This window comes from Grampus griseus, assembly GCF_964374135.1.
Source record: "Grampus griseus genome assembly, chromosome: X".
Taxonomy (NCBI): domain Eukaryota; kingdom Metazoa; phylum Chordata; class Mammalia; order Artiodactyla; family Delphinidae; genus Grampus; species Grampus griseus.
Genome location: NC_138999.1, coordinates 16,181,840 through 16,196,009, shown reverse-complemented (window position 1 = coordinate 16,196,009; position 14,170 = coordinate 16,181,840). Strand labels below are relative to the sequence as shown.

General features: G+C 42.3%; 1 protein-coding gene across 1 annotated transcript in view; it reads left to right on the top strand.

Annotated features, from left to right (window-relative positions):
- Positions 1–14,170, top strand: part of MAP3K15 (mitogen-activated protein kinase kinase kinase 15) — a gene marked incomplete at both ends in the record, with an annotated part of 147,938 nt that overhangs the window by 52,658 nt on the left and 81,110 nt on the right. Inside the window, 2 exon segments of the mRNA XM_082680871.1 lie at positions 346–514; positions 2,508–2,614. Of these exon segments, the coding sequence (XP_082536997.1) occupies positions 346–514; positions 2,508–2,614 (276 nt within the window).

Below are 14,170 nucleotides of genomic sequence, written 5' to 3'. Positions count from 1 at the left end.
TCTTCTTTGTGTTTGAAAATACCAGAGAGAGGGGGATGGGCTGGGGTGGGTAGCAAGTCCTGTGGGTCATCCAGATACATACGGGGTCAAGTTTGAAAATATTTTCAAGGTCATAATGAACTGATATTTCTTTGTTACTGTTTAGTGGTGAGTTTTTGCAGAATGTCACTCACAAGTAGGACGTGTCTCCTGTTTGGGGATGCAGGGAGTCTGAGGTCTGGGCGAGACCCCCATGTGTTAGCCTAAGTCCTGTCAACGAGAACCAAGTTTGTTTGAGCTGCTAAGGGCAACACAGTCCTGGATGCACATCGATGCGACTGGAGGTTTTCTTGTTTTCCTCTCCAGTGCTTATTACAAAGAAACCTTGTTAAATGACATCCGGAGAGCCAGAGAGAAATACCGGGGTGACGCACTGGCAAAGGAGCTGGCTCGCATCAAGCTCCGCACGGACAATACCGAGGTTCTGACCTCAGACATCGTCATTAATTTACTGCTGTCCTATCGTGATATCCAGGTATGAAATATGCTTGTCTGAGGCTATCACACTTCTTCCTTGACATGAGGAATTTCTCATATGAAGTACTCTTACACTAGGTGTATGGTTAGGTAACTGTTTTACAGACAAAATAGGGATGTGGCTAGGTCATAGGTCACCTCGCATATCTGTTGTGGTGGAAATATTGAAGAAGGCCACTCCAGCAAAATCTCAGAAACAGTACTGCTTAATAAAAGGAATTAGAACTGAACAGTTTATATGCACTTTGTGTTAGGCGTTGTTCCAAGCCCTTTGCAAGTCCTAATTCACTTAATTCTCTTCATAAGCCTATGGGGTATACACTTGGATTATCTCCATTTTACAAATGAGGAACATGAAGTACAGAGAAGTTAAGTAACTTGCCTAAGGTCACACAGCAGTTGGCAAAGTCAAGGTTCAAACTGAGGCAACCGGCTCTGTCCCCTTTGCTCTTAACTCCTCTGCTACTTCCTTTAGGCCTTTGTCACTTCATTCTTTGTTTACCACTACCTATTAGTGGAAGGGACAGCAGGAGTAGGAGAGGCAAGTCCAGGACCCAGGGAATGCCGGGGTTTTTTCTAAGACAGGTGACAGAGGCTTCTGGAGAGTTCTTGAGACAGGGTTTGTAGAATATGGTACCATGGAGGAAATCAGTCGTTTCCTCCCTCCAAGTTTAATGCTGTGGAGCCATTTCTAAGGATGTCTTGCCTTCCTTTCCTTTGGAGGAACACAGGGCGATGTACGTAATCTGCAGAACTCTACAAAGCCATATTGGAGGTTGTTGGCCACGGGTCTTCAAATCTGAACGAGAGAGGCTTCCATTTACAACCTGAACCGAGAACAGAGTCAACCACTTAAGGAACTCGTGCCCCTGGTGATAAACAGATGCATCTAATTGATTTTAATAGCAGATGCTATTAGGAATTATGATGGTTAAATTATGCCCCATGGAACAAGAGAATGGGAATGACCTTTTTTGAAGTTTTTCTTCTGTTGAGTTGCTGGCTTCCTTCTGCCCTTGCTTTCACGCATCTCTCCTCTTTATAACCTTCCGTTGGTGGGACTCTTGGGCTCAAGGGTGAGCTAGAAGCTTCTTGCAATACTCTGCCTTCCCTGTCCCTGGGTAGCAGCATTGAGGTGTAAAGCCACAAAACAGACGTGAGATTTCAGTGGGAAGTCCTCATCTGCTAACTGTGGCTGGCTGTCAGCGAGTTGGCCCGGAACGATTGTAAGCCCGACTGAAATGGTAGCAGATGGCACTGCTCAGAGGGGACACAGCTCAGACAAACACAGTAGCAGTTTCTCCCTGGGTAATTATTGCAGTTTAGAGCTGTGGTTCTCAAGCGGGGGACATGTGGCAGTATCTGGAGACATACTTGGTTGTCACAACTCGAGGAGGGAGGGGGAAGTGCTCCTGGCATCTAGTGGGTCAAGACCATAGATGCCACTTAACATCCCACGATACACAGCAGAGCCCCCACCATAAAGAATGATCCAGCTCCCAAATGTCAGTAGTGCCAAGGTTGAGAAATTCTGGTTTAGATGAATGTGATTGTTTCTGACAAAATAGGAAGGATTGGGGTGTTCCCCCCCTTTACATGGCAAATAACTGTAAGATTTCGTACATGTTTATGTCCCGTTCATTTTAACCCACAGCCCTGCTGGTGTTAACTCTCCTCCACTCAAAACGTGGTAGCTTTTCCTGGCTGCTGGGCTCATTTGTTTTGTTTTATCGTCTTTGAATCTAACTTCCTTTCCTCGGTCCTTTTGTGACCTCTGATAGCAGGGATTCTTTCTCTGTCTTCTCTCTCATCCACCTTGTTGTTTTTAATCTCACTGCTATTCTTTTAAGGGCTTTGACGTCACTAAATGTTGCCTGTAGGGAAAGGCTTGTATTTAAATGCTGAGGCGGTCTCATGTTCGTAACTGTTCAGAAAAACCTGCAAAGAGCTGTGTTTCCTGCCTTTCTCACCTTGAGACCTCTTGCCAACAGGACTATGATGCAATGGTGAAGCTGGTAGAAACACTGGAAATGCTGCCGACGTGTGATTTGGCTGACCAGCATAACATTAAGTTCCACTATGCATTTGCACTGAATAGGTAAGAGTGATAATGTGCGTATAGAGTTTTGAAATACGCCAGCTGTTAAATTGTCTCCTTCTTTCATTCAGCCCTCATTGAGTATGAGCCAGATCATGAGCTGAGTGCTAAAGTTAAGAAAATGGACAAGGCATGATCTTAACCTTCAGGGACTTTGTCTTTGGAACATATATTCTAGCTCTGAGATCAGACATGTAACTAAATACATACAGCTCAGAATGATAAATATCTTAATGAATATCAAAGCATAATAGAGGGAGGAAGGCATTTTGCTTTGGGGTTTTAAAGAAGCTTCTCTGGGGTCTTTGGGGCTGGGTTTTTTTCCCCCAACATCTTTATTGGAGTATAATTGCTCTACAGTGGTGCGTGAGCTTCTGCTGTATAACAAAGTGAATCAGCCATAGTTACACACATATCCCCATATCTCCTCCCTCTTGCGTCTCCCTCCCACCCACCCTATCCCATCCCTCTAGGTGGTCACAAAGCACCTAGCTGATCTCCCTGTGCTATGCAGCTGCTTCCCACCAGCCATGCATTCTACATTTGGTAGTGTATATAACTTCATGCCACTCTCTCACCTTGTCCCAGCTTACCCTTCCCCCTCCCCGTGTCCTCAAGTCCAGTCTCCACGTCTGCGTCTTTATTCGTGTCCTGCTCCTAGGTTCTTCAGAACCATTGTTTTTAGATTCCATATATATGTGTTAGCATACGGTATTTGTTTTTCTCTTTCTGACTTACTTCACTCTGTAGGACAGATTCTAGGTCCATCCACCTCACTACAAATAACTCAATTTCGTTTCCTTTTATGGCTGAGTAATATTCCATTGTATATATGTGCCACATCTTCTTTATCCATTCATCAGTCAGTGGACACTTAGGTTGCTTCCATGTCCTGCCTATTGTAAATAGTGCTGCAATGAACATAGTGGTACATGACTCTTTTTGAATTATGGTTTTCTCAGGGTAAAGGCCCAGTAGTGGGATTGCTGGGTCATATGGTAGTTCTATTTTTTGTTTTTTAACGAACCTCCATACTGTTCTCCATAGTGGCTGTATCAGTTTACATCCCACCAACAGTGCAAGAGGGTTGCCTTTTCTCCACACTCTCCAGCATTTATTGTTTGTAGACGTTTTGATAATGGCCATTCTGACCGGTGTGAGGTGATACCTCACTGTAGTTTTGATTTGCATTTCTCTAATGATTAGTGATGTTGAACATCCTTTCATGTGTTTGTTGGCAATCTGTATATCTTCTCTGGAGAAATGTCTATTTAGGTCTTCTGCCCATTTGGGGATTGGGTGGTTTATTTTTTTGATATTGAGCTGCATGTGCTGCTTGTATATTTTGGAGATTAATCCTTTGTCAGTTGCTTCATTTGCAAATATTTTCTCCCATTCTGAGGGTTGTCTTTTCGTCTTGTTTATGGTTTCCTTTGCTGTGCAGAAAGCTTTGAAGTTTCATTAGGTCCCATGTGTTTATTTTTGTTTTTATTTCCCTTTCTCTAGGAGGTGGGTCAAAAAGGATCTAGCTGTGATTTATGTCATAGAGTGTTCTGCCTATGTTTTCCTCTAAGAGTTTTATAGTGTCCAGTCTTACATTTAGGCCTTTAATCCGTTTTGAATTTATTTTTGTGGATGGTGTTAGTAAGTGTTCTAATTTCAGTCTTTTACATGTAGCTGTCCAGTTTTCCCAACACCACTTATTTAAGAGGCTGTCTTTTCTCCTTTGTATATTCTTGCCTCCTTTGTCAAAGATAAGGTGACCATATGTGCGTGGGTTTATCTCTGGGCTTTCTGTCCTGTTCCATGGATCTGTATTTCTGTTTTTGTGCCAGTATCATACTGTCTTGATTACTGTAGCTTTGTAGTATAGTCTGAAGTCCAGGAGCCTGATTCCTCCAGCTCCATTTTTCCTTCTCAAGATTGCTTTGACTATTCGGGGTCTTTTGTGTTTCCATACAAATTGTGAAATTTTTTGTTCTAGTTCTGTGAAAAATGCCATTGGTAGTTTGATAGGGATTGCATTGAATCTGTAGATTGCTTTGGGTAGTAAAGTCATTTTCACAATGTTGGTAATTCCAATCCAAGAACATGGTATATCTCTCCATCTATTTGTATCATCTTTAATTTCTTTCATCAGTTTCTTATAATTTTCTCCCCACAGGTCTTTTGTCTCCTTAGGTAGGTTTATTCCTAGGTATTTTATTTTTTGCAATGGTAAATGGGAGTGTTGCCTTAATTTCTCTTTCAGATTTTTCATCATTAGTGTATAGAATGCAAGAGATTTCTGTGCATTAATTTTTTATCCTGCTAGTCTACCAAATTCATTGATTAGCTCTAGTTGTTTTCTGGTAGCATCTTTAGGATTCTCTGTGTATCATATCAGGTCATCTGCAAACAGTGACAGTTTTACTTCTTCTTTTCCAGTTTGGATTCCTTTTATTTCTTTTTCTTCTCTGATTGCTGTGGCCAAAACTTCCAAAACTATGCTGAATAATAGTGGTGAGAGTGGGCAACCTTGTCTTGTTCCTGATCTCAGTGGAAATGTTTTCAGTTTTTCACCATTGAGAACGATGTTGGCTGTGGGTTTGTCATATATGGCCTTTATTATGTTGAGGTAAGTTCCCTCTATGCCTACTTTCTGGAGGGTTTTATCATATGTGGGTGTTGAATTTTGTCAAAAGCTTTCTCTGCTTCTATTGAGATGATCATATGGTTTTTCTCCTTCAGTTTGTTAACATGGTTTATCACATTGATGGATTTGCGTTTATTGAAGAATCCTTGCATTCCTGGGGTAAAACCCACTTAATCATGGTGTATGATCCTTTTAATGTGCTGTTGGATTCTGTTCACTAGTATTTTGTTGAGGATATTTGCATCTATGTTCCTCAGTGATATTGGCCTGTAGTTTTCATTTTTTGTGACATCATTGTCTGGTTTTGGTATGAGGGTGATGGTGGCCTCATAGAATGAGTTTGGCAGTGTTCCTCCCTCTGCTATATTTTGGAAGAGTTTGAGAAGGATAGGTGTTACCTCTTCTCTAAATGTTTCATAGAATTCGCCTTTGAAGCCATCGGGTCCTGGGGTTTTGTTTGTTGGAAGGTTTTTAATCACAGTTTCAATTTCAATGCTTCTGATTGGTCTGTTCGTATTTTCTGATTCTTCCTGGTTCAGTCTCGGAAGGTTGTGCTTTTCTAAGAGTTTGTCCATTTTTTCCAGGTAGTCCATTTTATTGGCATATAGTTGCTTGTAGTAATCTCTCATGATCCTTTGTATTTTTGCAGTGTCAGTTGTTACTTCTCCTTTTTCATTTCTAATTCTATTGATTTGAGTTTTCTCCCTTTTTTTCTTGATGAGTCTAGCTAATGGTTTATTAATTTTGTTTATTTTCTCAAAGAACCAGCTTTTAATTTTATTGATCTTTGCCATCGTTTCCTTCATTTGTTTTTCATTTATTTCTGATCTAATCTTTATGATTTCTTTCCTTCTGCTAACTTTGTGTTTCTTTTTTTCTTCTTTCTCTGATTTCTTTAGGTGTAAGGTTACTTGTTTATTTGAGATGTTTCTTGTTTCTTAAGGTAGGATTGTATTGCTATAAACTTCCCTCTTAGAATTGCTTTTGCTGCCTCCCATAGGTTTTGGGTCATCGTGTTTTCATTGTCATTTGTTTCTAGGCATTTTTTGATTTCCTTTTTGATTTCTTCAGTGATCTCTTGTTCATTTAGTAGCGTAGTTTTTAGCCTCCATATGTTTGTGTTTTTTTACACTTTTTTTCCTGTAATTGATATTTAGTCTTATAGCATTGTGGTTGGAAAAGACACTTGATATGATTTCAATTTTCTTAAATTTACCAAGGCTTGATTTGTGACCCAGGATATGGTCTGTCCTGGAGAATGTTCCATGAGTAGTTGAGAAGAAAGTGTATTCTGTTGTTTTTGGATGGAATGTCCTATAAATATCAATTAAGTCCATCTTGTTTAATGTGTCATTTAAAGCTTGTGTTTCCTTATTTATTTTCATTTTGGATGATCTGTCCATTGGTGAAAGTGGGGTGTTAGAGTCCCCTACTGTTACTGTGTTCCTGTCGATTTCCACTTTTATGGCTGTTAGCATTTGCCTTAAGTATTGAGGTGCTCCTATGTTGGGTGCATCAATATTTACAATTGTTATATCTTCTTCTTGGATTGATCCCTTGATCATTATGTAGTGTCCTTCTTTGTCTCTTGTAATAGTCTTTAAAGTCTGTTTTGTCTGATATGAGAATTGCTACTCCAGCTTTCTTTTGATTTCCATTTGCATGGAATATCTTTTTCCATCCCCTCACTTTCAGTCTGTATGTGTCCCTAGGTCTGAAGTGGGTCTCTTGTAGACAGCACATATATGGGTCTTGTTTTTGTATCCATTCAGCCAGTCTGTGTCTTTTGGTTAGAGCATTTAATCCTTTTACATTTAAGGTAATTGTCGATATGTTCCTATGACCATTTTCTTAATTGTTTTGGGTTTGTTATTGTAGGTCTTTTCCTTCTCTTGTGTTTCCTGCCTAGAGAACTTCCTTTAGCATTTGTTGTAAAGCTGGTTTAGTGGGGATGAATTCTCTAAACTTTCGCTTGTCTGTAAAGGTTTTAATTTCTCTGTCAAATCTGAATGAGATCCTTGCTGGGTAGAGTTATCTTGGTTGTAGGTTTTTCCCTTTCATCACTTTAAGAATGTTCTGTCACTCCCTTCTGGCTTGCAGAGTTTCTGTTGAAAGATCAGCTGTTAACATTATGGGGATTCCCCTGTATGTTATTTGTTGCTTTTTGTTGCTGCTTTTAATATTTTTTCTTTTTATTTAATTATTATTATTTAAAATTTATTTTTGGCTGCGTTGGGTCTTCATTGCTGCATGCAGGCTTTCTCTAGTTGCGCCAAGCAGGGGCTACCCTTCGTTGCTGTGCGCGGGCTTCTCATTGTTGTGGCTTCTCTTGTTGTGGAGCACGGGCTCTAGGCACGCGGGCTTCAGTAGTTGCAGCACACTGGCTCAGTAGTTTTGGCTTGCAGGGTCTAGAGCACAGGCTCAGTAGTTGTGGCACGTGGGGGTTAGTTGCTCTGCGGCATGTGGGATCTTCCCGGACCAGGGCTCGAACCCGTGTCCCCTGCATTGGCAGGCAGATTCTTAACCACTGCACCACCAGGGAAGTCCTGTATTTAATTTTTGATAGTTGATTAATGTGTCTTGGCGAGTTTCTCCTTGGATTTATACTGTATGGGACTCTGTGCTTCCTGGACTTGATTGACTGTTTCCTTTCCCATATTAGGGAAGTATTCAAGTATAATCTCCTCAAATATTTTCTCAGACCCTTTCTTTTTCTTTTCTTCTTCTGGGACCCCTGTAATTCGAATGTTGGTGAGTTTCATGTTGTCCCAGAGGTCTCTGAGACTGTCCTCAATTCTTTTCATTCTTTTCTCTTTATTCTGCTCTGCAGTAGTTTTTTCCACTATTTTATCTTCCAGGTCACTTATCCATTCTTCTGCCTCAGTTATTCTGCTGTTGATCCCTTCTAGAGAATTTTTAATTTCATTTATTGTGTTGTTCATCACTGTGTGCTCTTTAGTTCTTCTAGATCCTTGTTAAACGTTTCTTGTATTTTCTCCATTCTATTTCCAAGATTTTGGATCATCTTTACTATCATTATTCTGAATTCTTTTTCAGGTAGACTGCCTATTTCCTCTTCATTTGTTAGGTCTGGTGGGTTTTTGCCTTGCTCCTTCATCTGCTGTGTATTTCTCTGTCTTCTCGTTTTACTTAACTTACTGTGTTTGGGGTCTCCGTTTTGCAGGCTGCAGGTTCGTAGTTACCCTTGTTTTTGATGTCTGCCCCCAGTGCGTAAGGTTGGTTCAGTGGGTTGTGTAGGCTTCCTGGTGGAGGGGACTGGTGCCTGTGTTCTGGTGGATGAGGTTGGATCTTGTCTTTCTGGTGGGCAGGACCACGTCCGGTGGTGTGTTTTGGGGTGTCTGTGAACTTACTGTGATTTTAGGCAGCCTCTCTGCTAATCAGTGGGGTTGTGTTCCTGTCTTGCTAGTTGTTTGGCATGGGCTGTCCAGCACTGTAGCTCCCTGGTCATTGAGTGGAGCTGGGTCTTAGGGTTGAGACGGGGAAGTTGGTGAGAGCTCTTTCTGATTGATATTAGATGGGACCGGGAGGTCTCTGGTGGACCAATGTCCTGAATTCGGCTCTCCCACCTCAGAAGCTCAGGCCTGACAGCCGGCCGAAGCACCAAGACCCTGTCAGCCACACGGCTGGAGAACGTGGGCTATGAGTTGGGTGTCAGCCACTGCCCTTTTGTAGCTCTGTCTCAGCTGTCTCCAACGGTCACCCACATACATTGGGTTATTCCAGCATTCCTCAGAGCTTGCACATGCTGGTCTGGGATTTGTAGATGTCCTCCTGATACTCTTCATTGAAATACCTTGCATTCATGGTGATGAGAGATATGCTAACAGTGTTGGTTCTCTTCAGTTCAGAGACTAGGACAGTCAGAGCCTTCATGTGGCCACGTCAGGAGCAGCTAGCTAACGGTCCCAAAGTGATAACATGTCACATTCCAAGAAGGCTTTCTGCAGCACCCGAGCAGTAGTCCCAAGCAGCCGCTCTGCTCAGCTGCCGCACTCTGACCGGGGAACTCGGTGGGACCCTTAAACGAGGATTTCTGTTGGCCCTAGAGCCTGACTTGCCCACCCAGGCAAGGAGCTGAGGAGAGCATCTCCCAGCCCCATCTCATCAGAGGAGCGGACACCTGGGTGGGGCTGGCTTGGTTTTTTTTTAATTAATTAATTAATTTGGTTTTTAAAATTTTTGGCTGTACTGGCTCTTCGTTGCTGTGTGTGGGCCTTCTCTCGTTGTGGTGAACGGGGGCCACTCTTCATTGTGGTGCATGGGCTTCTTATTGCAGTGGCTTCTCCTGTTGCAGAGCACAGGCTCTGGGCACACGGGCTTCAGTAGTTGTGGCTTGCGGGCTCTAGGCGCACAGGCTCAGTAGTTGTGGCGCACAAGCTTAGTTGCTCCATGGCATGTGGGATCTTCCCGGGCCAGGGATCGAACCCGTGTCCCCTGCATGGGCAGGAGGACTCTTAACCACTGTGCCACCAGGGGAGCCCTGGGGCTGGGTTTTTATGATTTAGTAAAAAATTGCCTCATGGGCGGGATAGAATGTGGGATGGGAGTGGTGAAAAGGCCGTTCCACTTGGCCAGAAGTGTGAGCAGATAGTTCTTCATGTGCATTTTGCCTTCTGGGAACATCCAGAACATGAGATGTAGGTGAAGTAAATGTCTGCAGTGAGCAGAGTGTGGAGGGTGGGACCGTGTCTTGAAAGGACCTTGTGTACACAAGTAAGGAGCTGAGAGTGTCTTGTAGGCTGGGTGGGTGGGGGCAGGTTTAACAATAGGATTAACGTTGTATGATGGGGAAAGAGGGTGCTGTCTTTATGTACTAGTATAATCTGAACTTTGGAGTACAAATTACTGGGCCAGGTAGGGTATGTGAGACTTGGAAATTCCTGCCTGGAGACCATGAACCTCAAAAGCTTATTGCTAGGGGTGTCAGCTAAGATGCTGTAGTAAAGAGCCCCCAGATGCAGTGATGTAAATCAGATTGAAATTTCTCTTTTACATAGCAGTCTAGAGGTGAGTGGGCCAGGCTAGTGGCATAGTACTGCCCCAGGAGTTGTTCAGGGACCTAGCTTCTGACCATTTTGTAGCTCTTTCATTCCCAGGAGTGTTGTCCTCTTCCAGTTGAAGCTAGGTCACTGCTACTCTGTGTTCCAGCCTAATGAAAGGAGTAAAGAGTAGAAGCCCAGGACAAGCAGTTTCCTTTAAAGCAAGTAGAATTGGCACATGCCACTTCCACTGACATTGTATTGGTGAGAACATAGTCACATGATCCCTATCTAGCTGTAAGGGAAGCTGGGAAATGTAGTCGCTAGCTGGGTGGCCATGTGCCCGTTCAAACTCGGCTACTATGGATTTGGAGGATAACTAGGAGTCTGACACATCCAATTTCACAAAATCTGAGCTGCCTAAATGTCTTAGTCCTACAGTCACTCTTCCTCCCCAGTAAGATACAGGAGGAGGGGTGGCATTAGGTGAACATGGTGAGAACCACGCCCAAATACACTTCCCACTGGGCCTGTCCTCTGCTGGGGCTAGGAATTGGTCATATTTGAATCACATGGCAAAAAACTCTGGGAGGATATTCAAACACGGCTTGAGAACCAAAGAGTTCCGGCACCTTCTTATCAACCTTCCATGGCCAACATCTTCCTCAGGGAATGAATATAGTGAGGGTCGACGGTAACCCGAGTTAGAGGACTTTTGGGTCTGATTTCTCAGAGGCTTTTCTTTGCTTCAGCAGCTGGGTTAAGCTATAGATTGTGGACCTGCCACTGGCAGCACCTGCCCGGCAGCAGCAACACAGAAGCCCATGGCTTCGGGTTTCTTGTGATGCATATGAGGCTACATCTCTCTTTTGTATTGAAGTGTGTAAAATGCACAGACAGTGAAATGCGTAGATCTTTATACAAATTGATGAGTTTTAATAGATCTACACATGTAAACAACACCCCTATCAAAATATACAACATTTCCAACCCCCCCCAGAAAGTACTTTTGTGCCCCTCTGCAGGTAGTCCCCACCCCTCCATAGGCAGCCGTTATTCATATATTGTAACCTCTGTCTCCATAGATGAGTTTTTCCTGTCCTTCAACTTCGTATAAATGCAATCACACAGTACGTACTGTTTTGTGTCTGGCTTCCTTCACTCAGTATTGTGTTTGTGAGATTCGTCCATGCTGTTGGATGTGTCACTAGTTCATTCTTTCTCCTTGCTGTGGAATATTTCATTGTGTGGATATGCCACAAGTGATTTATCCATTTTACTGCTGATAGACCTGTAGGTTGTTTCCAGTTTGGGGATACTAAGAACAGTCCTGCTGTGAGCATTCTTGTGCATGATTTTTGCACACATACGGACACATTTCTGTTGGGTACGTAGCACGTGCTTGTGTCCTGCTGTACTAGATACTGGCAAATAGTGGTAGTCGGGATTTGGATTCTTTTTGGCGGGGGGGTTCATGGTCTCTATGAAAATGTGCCTTCTCTCTCCCCAGCAGTCTTTAAACTCAGCATCTCAAGGCAGGGAACATTGGGAAGGGCATCTTCCTTAAGCCTGAAAAAAAAAAAGTTTTGTAACTCTCTTCCCCCAGAGTAGTGGGTTCTGCTTTTATTTATACTTAAGTTATACTTGGTCGGTCCTTGACTTAACAAGGATTAATGACTTATCACTGGTGAAGTTTCTGGAAGAATGCCTGGCACACTTTAAGTGCTATTTTAAAAAATGGTTCATTAAATTAAAACTAAGAGGGCTTTTTAAAGTGCTCATCACCAAGTCTTTTCCCGGACCAAGCAGAGATAATGGTTGTCAAGCAGAACGAAATTATCTGATTACCATCCACTCAAAGTAATGAAAGAATAAAACATATTTTGAAATGGAAAATCAGTATCTAAGAGAACCGGGTGTGGCAGGATGAAGTGATTCCTAGAGGGTACATGTTTCCCATTTGGAAGCAGAATGGCTGGGATTGCTTGCCAGATAGACACCTTTCTGATGATGGGTGTTTTCCTTCTAGTCTGCTGGCTCCCTATTAGACAGTCCTTCTCTTCACTGCCAGGAGAACAGTCACCACAAATATGTATATTGAAGTTGGCCTCCTCAGTGCCAAGAACCTCATTTTCTCCAACCAACGAGGGATTTTCAGTAGAATTGAAATATTTGCTTCACTTATACATGGAATCTGATCCTGAATTTCACATCTTTGCTTTAGGTATAATTTGGCCAGCTGTCAGCAGAGTCACAGTAGGATTTCACATTAGGTGCAGTTTTGAGAGTTTATGGAGATACCGTGTTTCTGTAAAGGGGAATATAGTGATGGGCAAATAATGAATTTTCCTGCATTACAGTTGACCATTAACTCTTAGGAAGTGGAACAAATGATGGCCATCAGTGTTACTAAAAGTTGACAGTAATGAATGATTTGACCCTTCCTGTATTAGGCAAGGGCTCCCTGTATTAGGAAAGCTGCCTTGAGTCGGCATCTTTTCCTGATAGGTTCCCTTTCACTGCCTTAGAAGCCCGTTCAAAGCTACTTCAGGTTTCCACTGAGCTGTTAAATTGCTTGCCTCCCAATGGCATGGAACCTTTATGAACAGTTTTTAGTTGCTGTTACTTTTACAGACAGGATTTTATTAGATATGCTAATGCAGCCGGAAGATCCTGACCAGGGATCCAGGCAGCAGGCAGAGGCATGGCCTGGAAGAAGAATAACAGAATCAAAGTCCTGGGTTTAAAAATAACAGAACTCGCCTGTCTCAAAGCAGGAGTGTACTCGTATTCTACTCCCTGCATCTTTGGGTCCAGACTGCCAGCCCTGGCAAAATTGAACTCATTGAATTACTCAGCAATGGAAGGGAAACTGAATGTGTGACACATTTATTGGAATATGATGTGTCTCTCTGTAAGTGAGTTAAGGGGAGTGATGGAGAGAGGAAGATACTCTGTGGGCCCTAGAAACGTGTGTGGGGGGGAATATTAGATGAAAGTTACTGAATCCAGCCCACACCAAAGGGTCTGCAGGCTTGTTACAGAACCTACAGCAGTCAGCTCATCCTTGGCCTCTGGGGTGCCCAGCCAGGTCATTGCTCAGGTGGAGGGGCGGTGAGAGCTTGTTGTCTCTGCAGTAACCACCAGCCTCCTTTTGTTTTGGTTTCTTTTGTTTATATTCACTGTGTGATCTCGCCATATATTTATCTAAATAGCCATTTTTTATTACATGTTTGTAAAGAGTAGGAAAATGATGACATCACCCTACTTTTTTTCTATTTTTTTTAATTGAAGTATAGTTGGTTTACAATGTTGTGTCAGTTTCAGGTGTACACCATAGTGATTTTACATACATATATATGTATATATACACACACATATCTATGTGTATATATATATATATACATATACATGTATATATGTATATGTATATCCATATATATATTCTTTTTCAGATTCTTTTCCATTATGGGTTATTATAAAATATTGAGTATAGTTCCCTGTGCTATTCAGTAGGTCCTTGTTGTTTATCTAATTTATATATAGTACTGTGTATCTGTTAATCCCAAACTCCCTAATTTATCCCTCTCCACCTTTTCCCTGTGGTAACCATAAATTTGTTTTCTGTGTCTGTGGGTCTATTTGTGTTTTGTAAATAAGTTGATTTGTATCATTTTTTAAGATTCCACATAGAAGCAGTATAATGTGATACTTTGTCTGGTTTACATAGCCCTACTTTTATAGTTTATTTGCCTTCAGCTACCTAAAACCATGTTGCAGAAGAAGGATACATATTTGTGGTGATTGTTTTCCTGGCAGTGAGGAGAAGCACAAAATCTGTGAATTTACAAGGAATCATGTAGTCCAGCGGTCCCCACCCTTTTTGGCACCAGGGACCGGTTTCATGGAAGACAGTTTTTC